This window comes from Vigna unguiculata, chromosome 9 (assembly GCF_037176805.1).
Source record: "Vigna unguiculata cultivar grain cowpea cultivar isolate G323 ecotype 2 chromosome 9, ASM3717680v1, whole genome shotgun sequence".
NCBI lineage: Eukaryota > Viridiplantae > Streptophyta > Magnoliopsida > Fabales > Fabaceae > Vigna > Vigna unguiculata.
The window spans coordinates 7,287,129-7,312,106 of NC_140800.1; the positions used below are offsets into that span (position 1 = coordinate 7,287,129).

Consider the following 24,978-nt stretch of genomic DNA (forward strand, 5'->3'; position numbering starts at 1 on the left):
CTACACCCCCTACATTGCTATCTACAGCTACAAAGTTTGTATTACCTATTTTGCCCTTTGGAAGTCTTGTTTGAAACAGACTCTTCTACGAAAATTGACGGTGGAGTGATGATGGTGCAAACATCGATATGCCCTGGTAGAAAAAGGGGGTGCTGGAAGCAATACCAAGCCTTTTCTTGCCCCTTAAGCTTTATCTCTTGCCTTCCAAGCTACTACAATCGGTTAAGTTTGGCATTTTCCAAACAATTCAAATGTTACATCAAAATAAGATAAAGATATTTTGACCGTTAAATTTGACAATTTTTTTTTTTTACAATCTTAATATTATCTTTTAAATGATTTTAAAATATAAAAAATATAAAAAATAGACAATCACTTAAAAAATATAATCTCATGAAAGAAAATTGTCAAAAATTCATTTTCTATCAAAATTATATGATTCCATAAAATTAAGAATGTCTTTTGTCCGAAGAGAATACCAAGCAGGAAACTTTACAAATACAAGCATTTTTCATTTTTCTCACAAGAAAATAATATTATAATCTGCAAATATTATTATATATTATAATTTAATTATAAGAGATTTTTGAGAATTAATAATTGTGACATGAGTCTTTGTTAAGATAAACAATGAGATCTAGAGATGAAGAAAATATCTTATATTGAATACGTGGTGCAAACACTTCCACAACTTTCTTAGCCCATTCTTCTCTCACTCTAAAACAATCTCGGCTACAGAAGAAGAAAATATGTACTTAGACGATTATTTGTCAAACTATATTGTTAGAAAAAAAAATTCATCAAATTCAAAAAACTTAAACAAAAAATAAATATATTTTTTCATAAACAACATTAAAGTTATCATGATTAAGTTCTTTATTTTTTTTCCCTAAAAATACTTATAAAAAAATTATCCAATCATACCTTATATATGTATGTCCAACCCAGGATCATTCTAGAAGAATTGGTAAACAAGTTTGTATCTTGTATATATACACAGCTGAGAAGCTTCATAAAAACCCAGAAAATCATTGTTTATTTGTTATCTGTGGCAGGTTTAAGGTGGTAATGGCGAAGAAAGAGATGAAAGTTGAGAAGGGTGTGGATTTACAAAGGTACATGGGTCGATGGTACGAGATTGCTTCATTCCCTTCGCGGTTTCAGCCAAAGAATGGTGCGAACACGAGAGCCACATATACCCTTAAAGAAGATGGAAGTGTGCATGTGCTGAACGAGACTTTCAGTGATGGAAAGAGAGGCTTCATAGAGGGTACTGCTTACAAGGCTGATCCAAATTCTGATGAAGCCAAGTTAAAGGTCAAATTTTATGTTCCACCGTTCTTGCCCATAATCCCTGTGGTTGGAGACTACTGGGTCCTCTTCCTCGATCAAGATTATCAGTATGCTTTGATTGGACAACCAAGCAGAAAATACCTTTGGGTAAGTAAACCTACTTTATTTATGTTGTCTCTGTTTTCTATTTTATTTATGTTGTCTCTGTTTTGGATCTCAGCATAAATTTGTATCAGTTTAAAAGGATTTGATTTTTGTGACATAACGTTGGTGAATTATGAATGGTAGATTTTAAGCAGAAAACCTGATTTGGATGAAGAGATATACAAGGAGCTTGTTGAGAAAGCGAAAGAGGAAGGATATGATGTGAGCAAACTCCAGAAGACTCCACAGAGTGATCGTCCAGAAGAGGCAGAAGAAGGACCCCGAGACACCAAAGGCTTTTGGTGGATCAAATCCATTTTAGGGAAATAGAGTTTCATGTTATTGCGGTTAAAATGTATTTGAATTTGATGTAGTGTGTATTCTGATTAAGAATCTTCTCATAGATGTTGTGTTTGTTTGCTCTATGATCTGTACATAAACTTTGGCTTCTGAACATTTTGATATGATGTTATTACAGCTATAACGTTCAAGTTATGTCAGAGAAAAGTGAACACATTAAAGAATTTAAAACATATCAAATACCTTACTTGGATAACATTTAGAGGTTATACTAAAGAGCTTATTCTGTGACATCATAATTCACAATTACTATGTTGTTTAAAGCGTGGAGCTTCGTCTTAGGATTTCGTTAACGATGACTGAATGTTTATTGATATATAGTTTACTTTTTCATGTAAATATGTAGTTTATCTTTTGATTTGGATAAGGCTCGTAATAGGTTATTTGGATGGATGAAGTGGCTTAGACTATAATTTTAAAGAGTGGATAAATTAAGTACTTCAAAGTTAACTTCGCAAATTTTTATATTTCAATACTACTAAATTTTCTTTCACTCAAATTGTGGTAATGGATAACGTTTATTATGATAGAAATAAATGAATTTATGGTGCATCATTATAAATTTTAGATTAATATTTGGTCTGGGGTTTCATTGTATTGTGAAGTTTGTGTAGTAAATTTAAAGATGCACGCATTTAAGGAATTGATTGCTTCAAATTTATTTTATTTTGCTTTAACTGAATTCTAAATGTAGCTTAAAACTTAGCATTGAAAGAGTAAGAAAGTTTCCAAAGAATTACAAAAAATATATAAAAAGAAGAAACATCTCTTTACTCACCACGATAACTCATTGTTTATAATTTTTGAAGTGTCAAAAACTCACAAATTTTCAAAGTTGAATGCTTTTAGTTTGAATGTATTTTTATTGAATTGTAATCGTAGTTTAAGATTATACATTATGTCTCAATTTCATACTTTAAGAAAATTTACCAAGAATTACAAGAAGCCTGAATCTATTTTTCAAGTACATAGATTTTAGAAGTTGACTATTTTTAATTTGAACGTGCTTATAGTTTGAAAACATTTGAAAACATGAATTACAACAGACATGAAAACAATATGCATTTATTTGCTTACAAAGTTATACCTCTTTGTTTTCTTTCTAGGTAATATCAAAGACTCATAATTTTTGAAGAGTTTGTTAGTTTCGATTGGAGTTTTTCATTGAATTGTAGTTCTGGATAAATACATAAATACATGACATTGAGATGTTGATCAAATTGATCAAGATTAAGACTAATGCTCGAAGGATCATCACGTGAAGATAATTAAAGATGTTTCATAATTAAGATAATCAATTTTTTATTGTTTTAAATTTTGTGTTATAACTCATACATATTGTCTACAAAATTATTATCGATCATTACATGTGATGTTGTTGTCACTGACTCTGCTGATTGATCGGACATGATAAAAGTAGCATTAGGAGATAATTCGCAGATTACCACGCTAATTTGTAGGACATTGAAAGTTTTATCACAAAAAAGAGGGCAACTCGCAGGCCAAGATCTATGTGGGTTGGGCCAGACTAATGAGTCTGCATTTTCAAAGTGGGGTGGGCTAGCCTAACCCACTTTTTTGCAGGCTAAGTGCGGGGAAGACTTAAACGGAATGAGACAGCTTACATTGTCACCCTCTTATAAGGTTATTGGGATACTATTAGGCTTTCATAAAGGTAAAAGCACATCCAAGGTCTTATAAATATGGCACATGGGTGAAACTTTAATAGTTTTGAATCTTTTGCATTTATTATTGTTCTCGCTAAAAGGTAAATAGTTGATTAGTTAGAGCATTCAAAGTGTTCTGCCATTTTCAATTATTTTTATCTTCTCTACTTCTGGCCTACCTTTTTCTCTCATTAAGGCCTTTCTTCAATAATATTATCTCTCTTTACTAACAGTTTTAAACCCTACCTGACCTCTCATCACCCATTAGTAATGGACCTGATTCCAAGTCGACTTTTGGCCTAATGACCAAATCAACATTAAGCCTAACACCTCAATTATAATTAACTTAACCAACTACTTACTTGAGCGTCTGAGTGCCTTTTGTATGTCATCGACCAAATAAACACAAAGACAATGAGTGAAACACTACTAAAATGGAACGATCAATGAATAGCGAACAATCAGTGAAGTTTGATTGATATTAAGGGTAGTCTCATCCCTGCATGAACATAACATTTTTATTTCAATGTATTTGAATCATGTATGTAGAGAAACTTCTCTTTATCCATAAATCACAACAAATTTTAAAAGTGATTGAGGTTTTTCAAAAATGTTAAGAGATTTTTTTGTTTTCAACATATTAATCAATTATCTCTATCATTAATAGATTACCTCGAGATTTGTGTTGCTGAAAAATAAAAATACAAGATTATAAATAAATAAATAAATAAAATAAATCAAAACAAACATATTATTAGAAGCAAAAACTATAAAAAACGAAGAACCAATTTATCAATAGTAATTAGAAATCTGTCTTTAAGATTTTATAACAAACAAACTATGAGACGTCTGTTTTCAACACTTTTTAACAATTTGTTTTCGTTTTTTTTTTCCTTTAAACTTTAATTGGTAAAAAAACAATCATAATTTCAAGTACTTTTATTTATTTTTTAATTATAATTCTTGAACTCAAATTCTAATTGAAAAAATTAAATATTGTTTAGGAATTATAACACTTGTCTATGGTACATACCCTTTTGGTCAATTGGTCAATAAGCCAGACTGGTCGGCTCGCCGACCAATTCACCCTTGGATTGATCACCCTAACCGAATAGTAAGCCAACCAGTACACCTTTGGGTCGATCACCCAAACTGACTAGCAAGCCGACCAGTACACCCTTGGATCAATCACCCTGATCGATTGACGAGTCGATCAATACACCCTTTGGCGGATCACCCAGACCGACTGGCAAGACTGACCAGTACACCCTAGGACCGATCACCCAGATCGACTATCAACACCGACCGATTGCAAAACAAATGTTAGATTACTATTTAGCCAATGGTAACCACGAATAAACCAACTAACGATGATTGAGGTATGATTTGGTTATGATTAAGCCAAAAGCACATAAACACTACTATAAATAAAGGCCTCAATTATGGTTGTTCAAACCCTATTTGACTTGGGAGTCGAAGTGCCTTTTGTAGGTACCCTTCGACCGATGTGGATTATCGACAAGACTTAAAACTTAAAGAAACTTTCGTGCCCTACCCGCGGGATAAATATCTGGTTCGTACGCGTACCCATATTCGTTAGGTATCCGTTATACAGGTACCCGCGTAATATTTTAATATCCACGGATATTCACGGGTATTCGCGGGTATTTACAAAAAAAGATATATTTAACAATCTATTTTAATCGTAAATTCAAATAAAATACAATACATAATATTCATAAATTTCAAACAAAGTCCAAATAACCTATTTAAATAATGTTGAATGACAATTTACAACGAAATAATATTTTTTAAACTAATTGATAAAAAAATAACTCATTCAAAATCAATATGTTAATTTTTTTTATCATGTTTTTTTTTAATTTAAATTAGAGTATAGCGGTACGGGTATCCACGAGTAAGGATACTATGATATTCGTAAATGCTCTGTTAACATACGGGTATAAAAAATAACCGTACCCGTTATCCGTAGGTATGCATTTACAATATTTTTTTTCCTATCCTTTACGGGTTTTATCCGTGGATACCCGTAGGTACATATTTTTTTGACATTTGTAGTCATGGTTGCTCCTCCCGGTTGGACGACGTTATTGATAGTATGGTCATGGTGGTTTAAGATCTGCTATTGGAAGGTTGAAAGAAATTATGTTGACGTCGGTAAAGTCTCCGGTAGCCACCGGTGTTGCTAGCAACGACTCTGGCTAGATTATATGACGTGATAAGAGAGATTGAAAAAAGAAATCAAGTGGACAATAGATGTAAATAAAATCAAGATATATGTGTATCATTGCTCTAAAAGATTACTCAAGAAACACATAATGAATAATATTAAAGTTATAAGCTGTGATAATCATTGATGGTGTAGCAAATGTTATAATATAAACACAACAAATGTTACAATATAAATATGTTTTTAGTGTTTATCATATTTAGACAATTTTACAAGAGTTACATTTTCTCCACAGTAAAATCTTCACGGTCACTTTGTTATACATATTCCTTTTTCATTAATAGAGCTTTTCTTTTACAATTTATCTTACATAATTTTCTGTGTTAGAGAGACAATGCACAATAATATAAAATGGAGGAAGTGAGTGCATATTGATAAATTCAACTAGATTATTCATAGTTTAAAAAATATTTATGTTAACGTGGATGACAAGGACTGAATTATTATTCCTTTTATTAGTTCTTTGCTAAGAACTTAAAAAAAAAAAAATTGTAGATATAGTAATTTTGGGTAGAAATTCATTATCTATGGAAGAAGTAAAAGTGACCTTTAGAGTGTTGGGAACTGAAAATACAAATTATTGATTCATATGGCAACATTAGCTCATGTGAAAGTTTAATGGTGAGAGAAGTATAGAGGAGAGGAAGAAAATTTTTCAACACTACAATAAAAATAGTAACATAGATAAAGCTCAAACACTTCAACCAAGAAGAGTGCAAGTTTCTCAATGTTTTTATTCCTAGTACTTCTCTATGTTTTAGTTTGAGTTTTATAACTAATTAAATTTTATCTGACATTCAATTACTTTTATAGTTTGGTAACTCAATTTTGTTTTCAAGTGATATTTAGTAGTATCATAGAAATAAACTACAATATTATAAAATATTCATTACTGAACGGAAATTTTCATACGATTTAATTTAGGAGTTCAGAGCTGACAAACAAAAAGTTCATTTTCATTACTATAAACATTCAAACTATTAAAAATAAGAAAAGTAGCAAAAACTAAAAAGCCTTAAAATAATTTGGAGATGCAGGGGATCGAACCCTGTACCTCCCGCATGCAAAGCGGACGCTCTACCATTTGAGCTACATCCCCAATTTGTAACCAAGGTTTGCAAATTATAATTTCTTAACCGCTTTTGTTTTATATTTTTTATTTTATTTTAACAGTTTAATAAAATAATCAATATCAAATATTTTTTCTAATGTAAAATTTATAAAAAATCGCTTATTCAAATTTAATCTTAGATAGGAATGACAAATTTACAACCTTTATCAAGTAGTTCTTCATTATATTCCATAATCATTTTTTTTGAATTTTTTTTTCTAGCGTAAAATGTTAATCATAATAAGAGACCCATAAGAATATAATTCATATTAATGTATAGTTGCAAATTGGGTTCCAAAAAGTTAATCACCATCACATCAAAAAGCAATTTATGTTAATTAAAGAAGGAGAGGAATATCTTATTCTTCATTTTAAAAGACACGCAAAGTTTTGATGATAATAAATGAAGAAAAGTGAAGAGTTAATGATAATAGTGATTTGTGGAGAATTATTGTTGAAGAGATAAAAAATATTTTGATTTAAGAGTTATATTAATAACTTATAAACATAGTTGTTGAAGTCATGTAATATGTGTATCTTAACTAAGATAGTAAAAATAGAATGTCACAATTCAAAAGGTCAAATCCAAGTAATAAGACACTAAAAAAAAGTTTTATTTTTGTAATAAACACAAGAATAATCAATTATTGTTAGTGATAATCAATTATTTCAATGAAAATAATTTCTCAAGAAAAGTTTATGAAATAATCGATTATTTTTAGTAATAACTATTGATATCTCTGAAAAATTTTGTTTTCTAGAATATTACAAAAATAATTGATTATTACTTATGACAATCGATTATTCTAAAAATTTTTAAAATTGACCTTTATTTTCTTAATCTAGTTTTGAAATGGAGATTTATAAATAGAGTTTAAGTTTGTTCATGTCTTGTTTAATTCATGAGAAATGTGACCATCTTTTGTATGATTCAAAAGAAATGTTCATTCTTTATTTCTTGTGATTTCAAAAAAAGTGTTTCTTCATCTCTTGTGACTCTTCAAGAGATAAATTGGTTATTGCATTAATGATGATTGTAATTTTCAATTTTGATAGTGTTTGGTTAATCATTCTAGTTGACTTGACTAACAATATAAAGTTGAATCTTTTAATATGAACCGATATAAAATAATTGTACAAAGTTCTCTTGTGATTGTTAAGTGAAAATAAAGTAAAAAATTTTATAAAACTCTGAATTGTAAGAGAAAAAAAAAATTCTAATTTTTAATATCAAACCAATTTACCCATGTCCAACAACAAATATTTTGCGCTACAGTTTTAACAATTTAAGGAACCAAGAGGCAATCTAGAGAAATGGAAGAAACCAAAGAAATGATACCATGACTTTGGGACAAGAAACAGAAATGAGAAAACGCAAAGCGAATATTGAATATAAAATTGAAGAACGAGAGAAATTGGTACCTCTCTAAAGAAAATGCTCAAAGAGCTCCTACAACAAACTAATTTTCATTCATCCAATTACAATTGAGGTGGGATAATCCTCTAATGTAAGGTTTCCTGTGTAAGCCTCTTTATAACCAACCATATCTTTAACTGTTCGCACAACCAAATTAAACCAAACATATCTTTATTGTTCACACAGCCAAATTATGTTTCCCACTGTGTCGAAACTTTGAAAGATCGATTTCATATAAGTACAACACTTGAAGAACCAAATGTGCATTTAAGCAAAAGATAATATATACGCTTTTACTTTCTTTCATTACTTGTTGAAATTCCTAACCTCTAAACTACATATCATTTAATCTATAGATACAACACAGGCTCATCGCTAATATTCAACGATTCCGCGTAAAATTTGTAGAGGTAGCAGAAGAAAGTATGATCCACACTTTCCTACACAGTCTACAACAAAGAAAATAATTCATGCCATCTATTTAATTCAGTTTAAGAAAACACATTCGAGAAGCAGACAGCATGCATCTCTTCGGGTAGCCCTTCACCAAGATGTTTTCCAAAAGCTTTGACCCTTCAGATCTGAAGTGGAAGGTGCCAGTATCAGGCTCAATGCCTCACCAGCCATGGCAATGGTTTCTGAATCTCACGTTCACCAATAATAATTGTTACCCAAATGATCTGGGTAAGAGCCATATTTGGACACTGAAAATATGTCCCACCTGTAGTGGCAGTTCATGTTTTACAATTTACTTGTATATATACGGTGTACGTTGAATGTATAGGTAGTAAGGTTACAAGATGACATTACTCAAGTACAAATTGTCACAAATCCTATATATGATGATGCCCTTTTTCAACATTCAATAGATATGCTGCTAAGCATGGCTGGGCTTGCAGGGTTTTAGAATCATAAAAAAAATTATCAGGCCAAGCTGAAAATTTCCCAGGGCCAAACTAGATTAAACTTTCACCAAATAATAATGCCCTCAGATTTCTTATTCAGTTAGTGACCCATCTTCTTTTCCGGGCAGGTCGTTCTTGTTTGACTTCTGAATCTACTGGATTTTCACTTTTGGCAGAAGGGAGAGGTTCACTTTCTAACTTCTTGATCACTAGGGCCTCTTTTTCGCTTGGCATTGGGAGCTTGAACCTTTCGCTACGCTTTTTCAACCTCTCAACTGTATCAAGGTGCCGATCCCCCATTTCTTTTGCATCAGCATCCTTATTCTCCATATCTGCAGAATCCCTTGCTTCAGCCGACAAGACATGTTGGTTATTAACATCAACGGTTTTAGCAGGATCATCCGCAGGTTTCCCGGCTTCAGAAGACCCACCGTTGTTATTATTATCCTTATCGATGTCTTTGAACTTCAACGAAGAAGAAGATTTGTTGATACTGAAATCTCTTTCTTTATGGCTTGTCCAGCGTTCTAATTTAGAACGTCCTCGGCGAGAATCTAGCTGTTCATCATCTGAGGAAACATCTTCCCGCTGTTTTCTGGATGGGTGATGCCCTAGAATATCATGCTCAGCACGGTCTTCGTCACCGGATCCTTTCAAACCCTTCACAAATAGAAACTAACAATTATAGAAAACAAGAGCATGCATCTAATGAATGATGATAGTTTTCCAACATCAGCAACAGGCAGAACAACACATGGAAGAGCACTCCACAATAACTTTACTGTTCAGGCGACAGGGACAGTCTAAGGCAAAATGTAGTTAAAATAAAAATCATTTTTTCCTAGTGAGCAAAGTCTCAAAAAAATCCCTGCTACCCAGGGTTGCTAAGATCACAATATTCCTCACAGGATTCCATGATTTTACAATTAGTTATGCGAGCTTCATCTCATTATACACACCAATTTGATATAAATAGATAAGAGATAACTGGGTTCGAATATAACTTTCCATGTTACCTTGTGAATATACTTTTTCCCACCAATTCTCATGAGAATTAAAATGAAGTGTGTTTAGAAGGATATTTCGTCTAATTACATAAATACTACTATTTGTTTCATAAATACAAGACTATAGTTTTGTATTTTAGATACAATCTCAATTCTGTTGAACATACTACTAACAATATTAACATCCGCTAAATGCAATTAATTCTGAACTCAATTCAAAAGATATTCTTAGATTCAATTGCAGGCAAATAAACAAAACAAGCCGTGTTAGGGAAAATCATCTACATTGATAAAAAGATAACAGTGAAATTTTTATATAAAATCGGATGCTCCATTATAAATTTCAAGCAACGGCATTTTATGGTATATCCTAAGTAGCAAATTATTTCCAGGAACCAACCAAGAACTAGCACGTTTGATTTGTTAATACATGCCACAAGTTTCAGCACGGCTTTTCCCAATTTACTAAATGGTCAACAAAGTCCTCTTAAATCAACTCTAGTTACTTGCGAAAAATAAAACAGCATCTGTAATAATAGAAATAATAATAATAATAATAATAATAATAATAAAACTGTTCTGAGAAATCAAGCCAAGAATATATATTATAACAAAAAGGTTTCTTTCAATCACCAGTCACAAAGATGGTATTTTTAGTGCAGTCGAATAGGATCACAACAGCAATAAACATCAAGATAAACAACATGATAATACACAGTAATTTTAAGAAAAAAACTTGTCATAAACTATTAAGATACTTAAGAATGGATCCCATAATGGAGTGTGTAGTAAATTCCAATTAACACTGGGTGGATTTATTAAACCTCAGTATACATTCTGTTTAAAAGCCACCTAACTACTTTCCAGAAGTTGAATCTTCAAAGTTGGCAATCCTAGACATACAAAAAAAAAAAAATCATGCCTTGAAAGGGCATATCTCTTGAATTTCTACCTCCTCCCAACATATGAAAATGGGGATGAATAATAAAAATGAAAAAGCTAGTTAGTTATTCATGGTCAAGAGTGCCATTGCATACATTATGTAGCTCGAAACAACACTTATAATATTACTGGTCAGTAAATTGCAAGCTCAACATAATTCTAGACCTTTGTGATTCTAAGAGTCACATATAGAGAATACTTAATTTCATGTAAAAAGATTGTTTTACTCTCCTTATAGTTTCACGTTCTACATGCAAGTGTGCATACCTTCTCGTGGGTTGGACCACTTTGATTTTCTTGATTTCTCTTGGACACGCCTAAACTATTAGGGTCACTAACATCACGTTCTTTGCTTTTCCTTGAGCCTTCCCTATGCTTAACTTTTTGGTTATCTGAAGCATTAGCAACACGATCACTACGACTACTTGATCTTTCCTGCCTAGATCGCCTTTCCTCAGTAGCATATTGATTTCCGCGCACGGAAGCATCGTCACGCCCCTTATGATGTGGACTTTCATCCTGAATTCGGTCCCTTCTCTTCATTTGATCATTATGACGCATTGCTTCTCTGGATTGGTATTCCTTCTCAGAAAGTTTATGCTCATCTTTAGCCCTAACATGACCAACCCATGCTTTTTCTTCAGCTCCTCGTCCACTTCTTACAGAACTTCGTCCTTCTCTTTCACGCTTAGGTAGGAGTTCTTCATGGGACTGTTTCATCCGATGCCAATCCTCCCTATCTCTCTGCCTATCACCCCTCTCCCTCAGTACCCATGCTTCATCTTTTTGCCTAGCAGCATATTGATCATCAGGGTTATCTCTAGTTCTTTGTAGGTCATCCCTCTTCCGTGGATCCAAAGCTTCATCTCTGTCTCTCCTGCGCCGACTAGCATTTTCCCTGAAGCCATGCAGAATTTCTTCTTTGTCAATATGCTCCCTCCTAAGATATTCCTCATCCTTCCTCCTCTTGCCATGGTAATCCTCGACTGCTTCATACCTCATCCTCAAGCCGTCATCTCTTTCCCTATGTCTTGAGTCTCTAGAACCAACATCCTTTTCATACGAAACCCTGTAGCTACCATTATCCAATAGTTTTCTAGAATGAAGATTATCTTCTTTGTCATTTCTCTCATTTTCTCGAACCTTAGCCCTATCCCTCTTTCTTGGTTCATCATTTCTAACCCTTCTGTTATAGAGATCATCATCTCTCCGTGCCCAATCCATGTCAGAATTGTCCCTTTCTTTTTGTCCATCAAATCCATCATTATTTGTGTGCAACTGAGGACCTAAGCTAAGATGTCGGTCCTTGTAACTGTATGGTCTCTCTCTACCTTTAATTATCATGCGATTTCTTTCAGGTTCTTGCTTGGCATCATGCTCTCTTCTATAAAATCCCTGCTCAATTTCATCAGGGTGCTGTCTGATGCTACTCAGATGTGCTGATCGTGGATCCTGAACTACTTCTTCTTCAAAACCTTCCCGCCTCTTATGGTTATCCCTGCTGCTTGCTGATCTTGCTTTGCTGTTATCACTACTTTTTGCAGCTTTTGAGTCCTCCCAATCATCAACTTCATCCAGCAAATGTTGCTCAACTCGAGATGTTAATTTCTGTCTCTTTGCTACCCCATCCTCAAGATTTTCTACTTTGTCTACTGTTTCATCCTTTTCCAATTTGGAACTTCCATCAGCTGTCCCAGTGTCCTCAAGTTCGGTATCTTTGTCTTCTACACTGGACTCCCTTACGTCTTTAATGACAGGGGATGAAAGTGTATTGTGTTTACCTTCCATGCTTTCGACTGACTCTTCTTTTTTATTATCAGCTGCTAATTCTTGAATAGGAGTAATAGGAGGAGACTGACCACGCACTCTTCTTTGCATCTTCCTGTAAATACAAAAGTAACAATATTCGTGAATTTCCCATGAAGATTAGCAAGCCTATTAGGTCCAGACACCAGCTTACTAAAAAATTCAATGAAAAAAATAAACTCGTATTTTTAATAAAATGTAACATGACAAAAAAATCCTTAGAGCAAGAGAATTTATCTCAGTATCTAACAAAATGGAAAATATCTTGTGTTCTTTCATATACTTTTAAAACAAGAAAAACTGCTTTTTTTTTTCATTTGTGGTATTTTGAGCAGTAGTATTATAATCTTAATCTACATTCAGGATTCACTTGTTTTTCAAGAAAATGTTTCATTATTATTTTTGTCATGTTCATACAATTCTAAGTTTTCCGTCCTGGTTTAGAAAATTCCTTACCAATTATAACTACCCTTGGCATCAATAAATCCTCGTATTTATATCTCCTCTAGTTCATGATACATTAGCATACAAACCTAATCTTCGCAGAAAGGCCACATATGGGATACATTTCAAATAGTCTCTTAAATTTAATGAGAAAGTTTATTGATTTATGAATGCCTATCAAATGAATAAGATATGATAACAAAGTAAAGCAGAGAGGAAAATATCAGTATAGAGGTAAATGACATTTTAAATTATTGCTACGGAATATTCACATTCAAGTACCTTTCATCATGAGAGGAGCTAAAATTGCCACCATAGGACCTATGATTTTGGCCCCTTGAACCAGAGTACTCAATTGGTTCTTCCTGTGGGAATAACAATTTTTCATCCCCATTAGCCGTATTCGCAGGACTGGAATTTATAAATGGCATTCTTCTTCCTGGAAGCTCCTTCTTTCGACCACTATAATCCTGTGGGAAACCATCATCAAAATACTCTGGCTCCAACCTTGGAATTTCGTCTCCAGCTACATGGTCTTCTCTAAAATTCTCTCTATGGGGTTCTCCACCATCAGGTGGATCTTGAGCAAATCCAGCAGAGGAATGGTCATCTTCTGTATCCTGTAAAACAATCTGCACACAAAAATATTTAGCAATGTGTACACCAAATATTAGAGCTGTAAAAACGTGAACAACCCCGTGGGCCAAAATTGAGATAAATTCTACAACAGGTCACAGAATTGGACCCAGCCCACCTTAGTGGTGAGCGGACTGACCCACTTGAAAAGAGGAAAAAAAAACACCTAATTGCAAAAATAATGTTAAACTAAAACTTGAATTCTTTAATTCATTATGTGATACGTGAAAAATTGGAGTTGATGGATGAAAATGATGTATTATAGGGAATCTTTAATTCTTAGTTATGGAGTCTTAATTTTCATGTCTTGTTTTAGGTAAATATATAAAAAATAAAAAATGGAATCTTTATTTTTATTTTAAAAATAATTAATTTACATCTAGATGGGTCAATCATTTTTTACCCATCAACTTGTGGTTGTCATAGTCAGACCAATAACTTTTAGATTAAATGTTTAGTAATAGGATACAGCCAGGTCGTTTACAAAGTGGATGAGGCCTAATGGGCATGATCAACCCCTTACGATGGCTATACTGCATAGATAAAAAAGAGTTATGTAGAGAACACATATGGTTGGTTTAGTCAGACCAATAACTTTTAGATTAAATGTTAAATGAATAGGATACGGCCAGGCCGTTTACAAAGTGGTCTAGGCCTAATGGGCAGGGTGAGCCCCTTATGACGGTTAAACTGCATATGCAATAAAAAGAATTATGCAGGGAACACATATGGCTTATATGACAATCATCAAATACCTCAATGATTGCATCTGAATCACGGACTCTGGGAGGACGGGTATCGATAGAAGGAAGCCGGTCCCCATAACCACCTTCCACCTGTATTGCTCTTCCAGTTGGCTGTACAAAAGAAGTATGTGCAAACCAAGAGACAGAATTAGATAAATAAAGGGAAAACTATCTAACAAAGACATAATATTCTAAATCAACTAAAAAAAAGAAGCCCAATAAGCATACAGAAAGCAGGTATATCAGCGCAGTATGAAAGAAATTGCAATAAACACAAGTATCTTGTCAATAATTTTCTTACAAAACAAATATTTAAACAAATACATACTAATGGTGGTCGCACACGTCCAGTCCCAGAACCTTTCATAACATCACTCTGTCTGACATCGGACTTTTGAGAATTTGCATTTTCAACAGGAACATCATGTATACCAGTAGCTGCAGCTAATTCAGGGGGTAAGTCTGGATCATACTCCTGGAATGAAATCAAATAAATGATTAACTTCATAACATAATCAGTACAAAAACATCTTGGGAAATTGACAAGGAAAAAAACTAATTTTAAAATGCAACAGCTCCTTTACCTGCTCTGTTCGACCACTCTCATAAACGCGTATCTTGCTTTGCATTGTAGATTCCAAACGTAGTTGCTCCTAAAAAGCAAAATGAAAAGGTTTTTCAATCTACCATAATTTGTGGAGAACGTTGGAAGTATATTAATAAGTTTACCAGCTGTTTGCAATAATCTTTCCAGCTCTCCTCATTCAAACCAAAGTTGAAAAAATCTGATGTATCAACATTTGGATATTTCCATGGTTTTTCCTCAAAATTCTCAATGTCAACATCAAATATAGTCCTGAATAGAATTGGCAGGTTTATATAAGTACTGAACAGAAGACAAATAAAAGAGATTTGGTAATAAATATTAAAATAATGGATTGGGGTGTGTAATATCAAACTCCATGCATAAAGGTTTCTTTATCAGCAAGGCAGTTTTTAAAGTAAACAGTTATCCAAAAGAAAGTGCACTGCTATATTAATAAAGTGTAGGACTGAGCAAATATATTTGTATACAATGAAGTAGACAAACCACAAAAAGAAAAGAAAAAAGTGACAGGCTGTTGGAAATAGAGAGTGATAACTCTATCTTTGGAATTATGAATGTTGATGTATCATTGACAAGATTAGGGTTATGGAGAATGGTTTAACTAATTAGTATTGCTCTTGAAGATGAAAGGTGTAGCAATACTTTTGTGTCTCAGTGTGAGTGGTATGTCCATATTTAAGTGATTTTTCCTAGTTTTTCTAAATATTTATGTTATGTTTGTGCAGAAATTATTAAACTATATGCTTGAATGATTTATGGCTTTAGGTGATGCATGTCATATGAATGTGAACGAAACGCTTATGAATGATGAAAATTTTGTATGATGAAGGAAGAAAGATGATCGAGTTGGAATATATATGAATATGAATATATGTTGAGTATGTCGATATACAAGAATGAAATGTATGAAAGTTGAGGTCAATATAAGATCTATATGGTAACATAGATCCCTAATTTCATTCATGGTCTAAGTCACATAAACCAAGACATCAGATGAAGAGAAGTTGAAGGAAAATTTATCGTATCTTCAAAAAATTTGTTGAGGAATGGATATGGATGTACTATAAACTTGTCTTCATCTATGCAGTTGAGGTTTGCATACATGATGTACTAAAGTAGGTTAGGTCTTAGTCTTTGATAAAGAATGTTTAATATGGGTCTTTCGGAAGACATCAATAGATATACTATTTTCAGAAGGTGCCTGTAGACAATGATTAATAATATGGGTTTTTTGGAAGGAATTTCAGACCCACTTTCTATTGTTTTCATAAAGCATTATATAAATGCTTTATGTATAGAGTAGAGTCTATTTCGAATGTAGTTTTGTTCATACCCTCTCCTAGGTGATAGTTTAATGCTATCCTTTATCTTTTGGGGTGTTACATTTGTTATATTCTTTTTTTTTTCTATAAAGAATGAATGGTTGTTTAAGGATCTTGTTATTTTATCTTTTAGGTTACAAAAGTTTCTTTATCATAAATCTTACTATTCATAATAAGTCTTGATTCATGATACACGAAAAAGATTCACAATTCAAATCTCAATTCAATAACTATGATCAAGGATTCTAGACACGTCTCTACTATATTGCAATACTACAGATCCACTCAAAAAATAGGACTTCCATTTTGCAATGCTTATGTCATAGGAAATAATTAATGTTTTAATTAAAAAAGCCGTTGGGAAGTCTATAGAAAAAAGATGTGATTATTCCTCTAAATAAATCACTTTTATCATAAATGACATCAATTGTGCAATCTTCAAATGGGTCAAGTCACAATCAAATCGTAGCATTTGAATTGTTATGCTCCTATGTAGACTATCAACTATAACTTTTAAATTAGTGATAAACACTTTATCCAACCACTGATATCAAAGCCAAGGTCATGAGTTTAATTTCCAGCATCATAGCAATGACGGAAGAGGAGACTATTACAGGTGGCATCAAATGTCTCATGGCAAAGACTAAGTTGGCCATGTCACAATTAAATCATGTTGTTTTTAATTAAAAAGAGTTGCCTTCTAACTATCAATTATATCGATCCAACAAATTCAAATCTAGGGATCTAATACAACTAAAAATGAAATTTAGTTCAAGAAAATTTAAAATTACTTGTGAGAAGGAAGTGTGAATTCCAATCCACCACCAAAACCGCGCCCTGCAGTACCACTGCCCCAACCAGGTAATCCAGGACCTCCATGAAAACCTTTTTGCATAGCAGCAGGCACTTTTAGTCCAGGTGGTCTCCAGTCCCCTCTACCTCGACCAGCCATGTTAGCGAGTGGACGAATCTGACCAGGAGCCCCTCCTGGAGCAGAAGAAGTAGCTCCAGGCATTAGTGTTGCACCAGGCCTAACATACTGATACTGTGCAACAACAAAATAATTAGATTTTCCATTTCACTAAGCCACAATTTATCATATATCCATAAGAAAACCAAGAACTATCATGAAATGAACAATAGATGAAAGATTCAAATGTCTTGAAAAAAGGCAGCTGGATTCTTCCTTTCATTATAAATTGCAAAGAAAAACCAATCCCACTTGTTAAGATCAAAGAACTTTACTTGAAAGGCCCAGTTCAATTCAAGCTATCATCAATACCCCTTGATAGGCAATTTGTAAAGCCATAAATTCCACTAGGGCTTGTAGCATGCCCTAGCCTTTGATTTCAGTAGCCCCACTTCCATTAACTGGGCCAATGATTTACAAAAAAAACAGCATCCAGCCAAAACTAGTTTCTCTGATTATAGATATTCAAAGACTAAGATGAACCCAGAAGTCAATTTTTGTTCAAAAGATCTAAAGATGAAAGCAATACATACAAGCGTTAAATTTTTAACATGGCCCCACCAGACTAGTTCACAACAAAACAAAAAAGGTGGTCGAAGTTCCAAATGTAGATACCAAACAAAATTTTACCCACAGAACAAATAATATTATCATTGCACAAACATTTAACTAAGCTCATCATGCAGTCTTTGAACCCAGACTTCAGATAGTATACTACAACAAACTGAGTACAACAACATGCACAAACTAGTAAAAAACATATACATAAATAGCCATGATGAAGAGCTGCTAAATAATTTAATGACATAAAGAAGCAGAAAATATTTTCCTAAACAAAAAGACAAATAAATTAAACTAACTGGAATCACACTCACATCTAATGATACAGAAGATCAATACAAATTTCAACACACAATCATCTAGATTTCCACGATCACATCATTTTTAACGTAGATTAATACTATTTGACATAGTCATTCAGCATTTTCCTTTATTTCTTCCTTTTCAACTTTCCGTAAAAAAAAAATGTGCATTTTTTAAACATGAAGCTAGGAAATTCAAAAGCAAATAATCAAAGTTCATTTGACAAATAAAATAATCTCCTACAGCAAGTTGTACAATTACAACTACAACTCTACCAACTGCATACATGCAATTTTGCCTTCAATTCACACTACAATGTACCTGAACAGGAAGTTCGTTTTGCACTTCAAATCATCAAAGTTCATTTGACAAATAAAATAACCTCCTATAGCAAACTGTACAATTACTACTACAATTCTACAAACTTCAAATACACAATTTTGCACTTCTATTCACACTACAATGTACCTGAACACAACTAATGCTCTTTTAATCAACACTGACCTTAAACTGGGAATGAAAGGGGTGATATCCATGACTACTATACCCAATCTTCGGCGCCACAGCACCCCCAGCCTTGGCCAATTCCCCAGCGGCATCCTTCCTCTCACCGTCCCCAGCAGCCAGGGCCGCATTCTCGCCCCACTCCTGCTCCTCCACACTCTGATTCGGATCACCCCCAGCCACAATCACAAGTTCTTCATCCCCATCTTCCTCCTCCTCGTCACCCTCCCCCATCCCTCCCCGTTCCATGGCCATGTGGTTGTTCTCATTCAACACTATCTTCAAATCATCCTCGCTATCGGTATCCCAATCATCGCCCTCCCCGCCTTCTTCAGCCGGTGCCTCCCCCCCGGCCAGCCCCGGAATAACCGGCGAGCCATCGCCACCGTCGTCCTCCTCCTCGATGTCGAATTTCACGTCCCTGTCGATCGGATCAATTCCCGCGTCCGCACTGTCCAGGTTCGAATCCGGCTGAGGCTCCGCGTCAGGAATTTTGGTCGGCTCCTCGACTGCAGCGGGAGGCGGCTCTTGCGTGTCGGAGGGAGGAAGAGGAAGCTGGTTGGATTTAGGGGAAATATCCAGTGATGCATCGCCGGGGATCTGTGCGGCGTTTAGGTTGAGGTTGAGATCGATGGAAGAAGGCGCAGGAGACGATTGATGCGGTTGTGACGCAGAGGATGAGGGCGAAGCGAAGGGGCGCAGAACGTCGGTGTATAAATCTCCGAACTCGTCGTCATCTTCCATTGGTGAAGAACTAAGAGTTTGAATCAGAGAGAGAGAGAGAGAGAGAGAGAGAGAGAAAGAAAGTGCGTGCGTCTATGTTGAAGAGAGGGTTTTGTAGGTTTGGCAACTGATGCCACAGCTTCGGTGTTCTGTGGACTCAGCTACATGTTTGCCTAGGTTAAATCACCATTATAGTTCTTTTGAAAATTACTATTATGCACACTAACTGCAATTTTTGTTCATCAATAACAATACATCAAATAATTAGCATACATCAATTTAATTTAATTCTTAAAAATTTAAAACTCGGATTACTAGAACAAACTTTTTGTTTGTTTTAATCTCTCTAATTATAGATAAAAAGTATAAGAAGTTATAACTTCAACTTTTAGTTAATATCTGATTTACTATTTTGTTTATCTAAAGTACTGAATTTTTTTTAATTATTATTATTATTATTATTAAAGAAAAATCATACCAGAAAATATCACATGACATCATCACTTGACTAATAAAAAAACACAAGCCATATCACCTCGGGATTCATATTTCACTATGATATTTTATTTGAATAAATTAAAATTTAATATTAATATTTATTTTAATTATCTTTTAGTTAATGGTAAAAAGATAATGAAAATTTATAAAGATACACTTCTAAGAGGGATATCACCTATTCAATACTTTTACATGTTGATTAACCTAGTGCAACATTTTGGTTACATTAATATAATTGGTCTCAATTTTGTATTTAAAGTATATGTCGATTGTAACAATTCAAACATTCTATATGGACCTCCTCAAACCTCTAGAGTTATCATTAATCTTGTGATACCGTGAAAAATCAATTATCACTTTATTATGATGGAGAAACATGATATCCTAATTTTTCTTTAATACTTTGGTTAAACTAGTGTGTTGGTTAAATTAGTATAATTAAGTATTAAAATTTAAATAAATAAAAGGGTTAAATATGTTTTTAATATTTAAATTTAGACGTGAAATTTAAATTTGTCTTTATCATAAACTTCTATACATTTTGATTCTGAAACTTAAAAAATTAATGGATATAGTTATTTTAACTCAATGACATCCATATTTCTTTGTATGTGTTAAATGATGTATCAGGATAACATTTGAGTTGAAACATGTTAAGTAGTATAAACAACTCAAACATCAGTCTAAAACGTAGTTTAATACGTAAAAAAAAAAAATCACGTAGTTGGGTTAGAAAACTATATTTATCATTTTTAAAATGTAAGGACCAAACTATATCGAAGTTTAGAAGATGAACGAATTTCAATTTTATGTCCAAGTTTACATACTAAAAACATATTTAGTCCTAAATATTAGTGTATTCAATTTTACTAATATACATATATCAACACTAATTGAATAAAAAGAATTTTACAACATATAATAGTTTTTTATGACAAAATAATGATGGTAACCATGAAAATATTACATTACATATAATAGATTTATTATCATCTAGTTCACAAAGATCAAGAACATATAAAAGAATTTATACTTGTTCACTTCAACTTAAGGACTACATCTAGCTCTTCCTTAAGCATGAAGCTTGAGAGGTTTCACTAATTAACAAATTATTAAACATTAAACAAATTATAATGTTTAATATATATTTTTTTTTCCTTCCTATTATTTATCTTTATTATTATTTTTGTTTTACTTACTATAATATTTCTTAAAACTACTCGATTTTTTTTAATGTTTAAACTATATCTAGATATAATATAAAACATTAGTAAAAACACATAATTTTCTAACACATTTAAAGTAAAGATAAAGTAAATAATAAAATTTATTAAAAATAGGGATGTTACGATAAACCTCTCAAGGATAAAATGAGTATCCACACCTTTTCAAAATAGACCTTTTTAATCTCCCTTGAGATTAAAAACTTTCGAGAATGAAAAGATAAACTCTTAACAAATAACACATAACACAGGTCAAGCTCATAAGAAAAAGCTTCACAGCATGAAAAATACTACAATAGTTTTCGAATACCCTTTTTTGAACATATTTGATGACTAAATTATAGTTGCTAATGGTTTTAAGTGATTTAATCAATTAAATTGATAATGTAATTGATTAGAATGTTCTTCCAGTTTTCCAAACTACTTAAGAACATTTTAACAAATTAAAAACACCTTTTGTTCAACTAAACAATCACCTATCACTATGATAAGTTTAAAACATTTGAAGAAGCTTTCTATTTACAATGTGAGATCAAATCAAGTAACAGAAAACTTATAACAACATCATAGGGGATTTTAACGCAGTAAGAAAGCCAGATGAGAGGAAAGGTGTGAGTATAGGCCATGCTAATAAAAAGGAAATTTTAGGCTTCAATGAGTTTATTGATAAAATTGAAATGCTAGAAATCCCATTTGTTGGAAGGAAATATACTTGGTATAGACCTAATGGAAATGCTAAGAGTAGAATAGATAGAATCTTTGTTTCCGATAAATGGTTAGAACACTGGCCAGGTTATAAACAATACATCCAAGATAGGCAAGTTTCTGACCATTGTGCCATTGTCATAAAGAACTCACTAATTGATTGGGGTCCCAAACCATTCAGATGTCTAGAAGTATGGAACTCGGAAAGGGGGTTTAGAGAACTAGTAAAACAAAAATGGAGTGACTATAAAGTTGAAGGAGATTACATGAGGGCAGCAAAAGAAAAGTTTAAAAGAATGAAACATGACTTAAAGATCTGGAATAGGGATATATTTGGACATACTAGTAAATTGAAAAAGGAAATAATAGGAAAAATTGGAGAGCTAGACAAATTGGATGATGATAGTAATTTGGATAACGATAAGAAAAAGGAGCGCATAGAGTTACTTAGTCAACTTCAATTACTAAATCTGAAACATGAATCAATCATGCAACAAAAATCTAGAGTAAAATGGATCCAACAGGGGGATAATAATTCTAAATTCTTCCATTCATCCATTAAATGGAGGTCACTTAAGAGCGAAATTAAAGGGTTGGAAATCCAAGGTAAGTGGAATGAAGATCCGAATGTTGTTAAGGAAGTTGTGAAGGAGTTTTATAGGAAAAGATTAATGGCAAAACCAAACCTTGGAGTAAGGTTGGATAATATTCAGTTCCAACAACTTTCGGTAGAGGATAATAATATGTTGACTAAGTGTTTTGATGCAATTGAAATTAAGGAGGCAGTGTGGGGGTGTGGAAGTTCTAAGAGTCCAGGACCAGATGGTTTTAATTTTAGCTTCATCAAGAAATTTTGGGACATCATTGGAAAAGATATCATACACGCAGTTGAACATTTCTACAAATTTGGCAACATATCTAAGGGCTGCAATGCATCTTTTATTAGTCTAGTGCCTAAACTGGGAAACCCGATCACATTAGATGGATACAGACCTATTTCCCTTGTAGGATGCATATACAAGGTAATATCCAAAATCCTATCTAATAGAGTGAAAAAGGTCTTGCCTAAGATAATTGATGGGTCACAGTCTGCTTTTATATCTGGAAGAGGGTTGATGGATAGCATCTTAGTGGCTAACGAGACAGTTGAAGACATAAAACGAAAAAAGAAATGTGGGTTGGTAATCAAGATAGACTACGAAAAAGCATATGATTCCGTAAGTTGGGAGTTTCTTTATTACATGATGGAGAGACTAGGATTTTGTAGACAATGGATAAGTTGGATTAAGGAATGTTTAGAATCTGCCACGATCTCAGTTCTAGTAAATGGAAGCCCAACCAAACAATTCAATCCAACAAGAGGGTTAAGACAAGGGGACCCAATTGCACCTTTTTTGTTCTTAATAGTGGCACAGGGCCTATCTGGAATGGTTAACCAAGCTATAAGAGAAAATCTGTATACAGGCATAAATGTAGGGAAAAACAAAGTCAAGGTCAATCTCTTACAATTTGCAGATGATACTTTGTTTATATGTGAAGCAAACTGCCAGAACGTTTTAGTCATTAAAAGTATACTTAGGTGCTTTGAGATGGCTTCAGGACTCAAAGTCAATTTTCATAAAAGTAGAATTGGAGCCTTGGGTGTAGATAAAAATGCTTTAATGAGGTACTCACAAGTTTTAAATTGTAATACAATGCAAATACCATTCAAATATTTGGGTATGGTTGTAGGAGGTAACCCAACAAAGCAATCTTTTTGGCAACTAGTGATTACAAAAATTAAAAATAAATTGTCCACATGGAAAGGCAGACATTTATCATTTGCGGGACGAATTTGTCTAATAAAATCAGTCATAACAGCCTTGCCCCTCTACTATTTTTCTTTTTATAAAGCCCCAATAGGTGTTTGTGAGATTATTAAGAACCTTCAAAGAAATTTTCTCTGGGGTTGGGGACATGAGGGTAGAAAGATTGCTTGGATAAGATGGGAAAATATTTGTAAATCTAAGCATGAAGGAGGAATTGGATTAAAAGATATCCATTTGTTTAATAAAGCTTTATTAGCCAAATGGAAGTGGAGACTAGGCACAGAGGAACATGGATTGTGGAAGGATATTTTAGAATCAAAATATGGATCTTGGAGAGGTCTAAGAAGACATACCAGAAAGCATTATACATCAAGGTGGTGGAAGGACTTATGTGATGTATGTGGTGAAGGAGAGGAAGGAAAATGGTTTAACCAAAACTTGGAGTGGAAAGTAGGTTCAGGATCTAGGATTAAGTTTTGGGAAGATACATGGAAGGGATCATTGCCTCTTTATATAAGATTCCCTAGATTATATGAGAACTCTATTAGTAAGGAGAAAACACTAAGGGAGTTCGGTGAATGGACTAACAATGGCTGGGTATGGTTTATGAAATGGAGAAGAGATTGGTTTGAGTGGGAATTGCCTCAATTAGAGGATTTTAAACAAATGTTAAATCAAACACAAATTCTAAGAGAAGGAGAGGACCTTTGGGTATGGAAAGATGAGGAACACAAATTCACAGTCAAATCTGCGTACTTGAAATTGAAAACTCCAATTATCGGGGAAAATTTTGATATGTTCAAAATGTTTTGGAGTATAAAGGTAGCTCCATCATCACAATATTTTGCGTGGAGGGCAATATTGAATAAAATAGCAACAAAGGAAAACTTGAGCAGAAGAGGGTTACAATTAGCAGAAAAATCATGTGTCCTATGCGGGTTGGAGGAGGAAAATACAACCCATTTATTCTTAACGTGTAAAATTGCAAACATGGTTTGGAACCTTTGTAATAAATGGGTGGGTAT

The 24,978-nt window shown here is 33.3% G+C and overlaps 2 protein-coding genes and 1 non-coding gene across 4 annotated transcripts; 1 reads left to right on the plus strand and 2 right to left on the minus strand.

The window, feature by feature from the left end:
• Nucleotides 1-748: 748 nt before the first annotated feature.
• Nucleotides 749-1,932, plus strand: LOC114162146 (temperature-induced lipocalin-1-like). 2 transcript variants are annotated; one of them, XM_028045934.2, is made up of 3 exons: nt 749-967; nt 1,056-1,440; nt 1,582-1,932. In XM_028045934.2, exons 2-3 carry the CDS (start codon nt 1,069-1,071, stop codon nt 1,765-1,767), a joined length of 558 nt encoding a protein of 185 aa, XP_027901735.1. In that variant the 5' UTR covers nt 749-967; nt 1,056-1,068; the 3' UTR covers nt 1,768-1,932. The 2 variants fall into 2 exon arrangements, with proteins under 2 accessions (XP_027901735.1, XP_085523031.1); XM_085666905.1 differs by lacking the exon at nt 749-967 and having other exon boundaries at nt 982-1,440.
• A 4,809-nt stretch (nt 1,933-6,741) lies between these two features.
• Nucleotides 6,742-6,814, minus strand: TRNAA-UGC (transfer RNA alanine (anticodon UGC)). The gene has a single exon. It is a non-coding gene; the product is annotated as a tRNA-Ala (tRNA).
• Nucleotides 6,815-8,615: 1,801 nt separating this feature from the next.
• Nucleotides 8,616-19,882, minus strand: LOC114163816 (FIP1[V]-like protein). The gene is made up of 9 exons (XM_028048165.2): nt 18,997-19,882; nt 17,450-17,703; nt 15,459-15,585; nt 15,314-15,382; nt 15,058-15,204; nt 14,739-14,840; nt 13,630-13,979; nt 11,365-12,979; nt 8,616-9,808 (listed from the first exon to the last, which is right to left on the minus strand). Exons 1-9 carry the CDS (start codon nt 19,738-19,740, stop codon nt 9,245-9,247), a joined length of 3,972 nt encoding a protein of 1,323 aa, XP_027903966.1. The 5' UTR covers nt 19,741-19,882; the 3' UTR covers nt 8,616-9,244.
• Nucleotides 19,883-24,978: the final 5,096 nt, after the last annotated feature.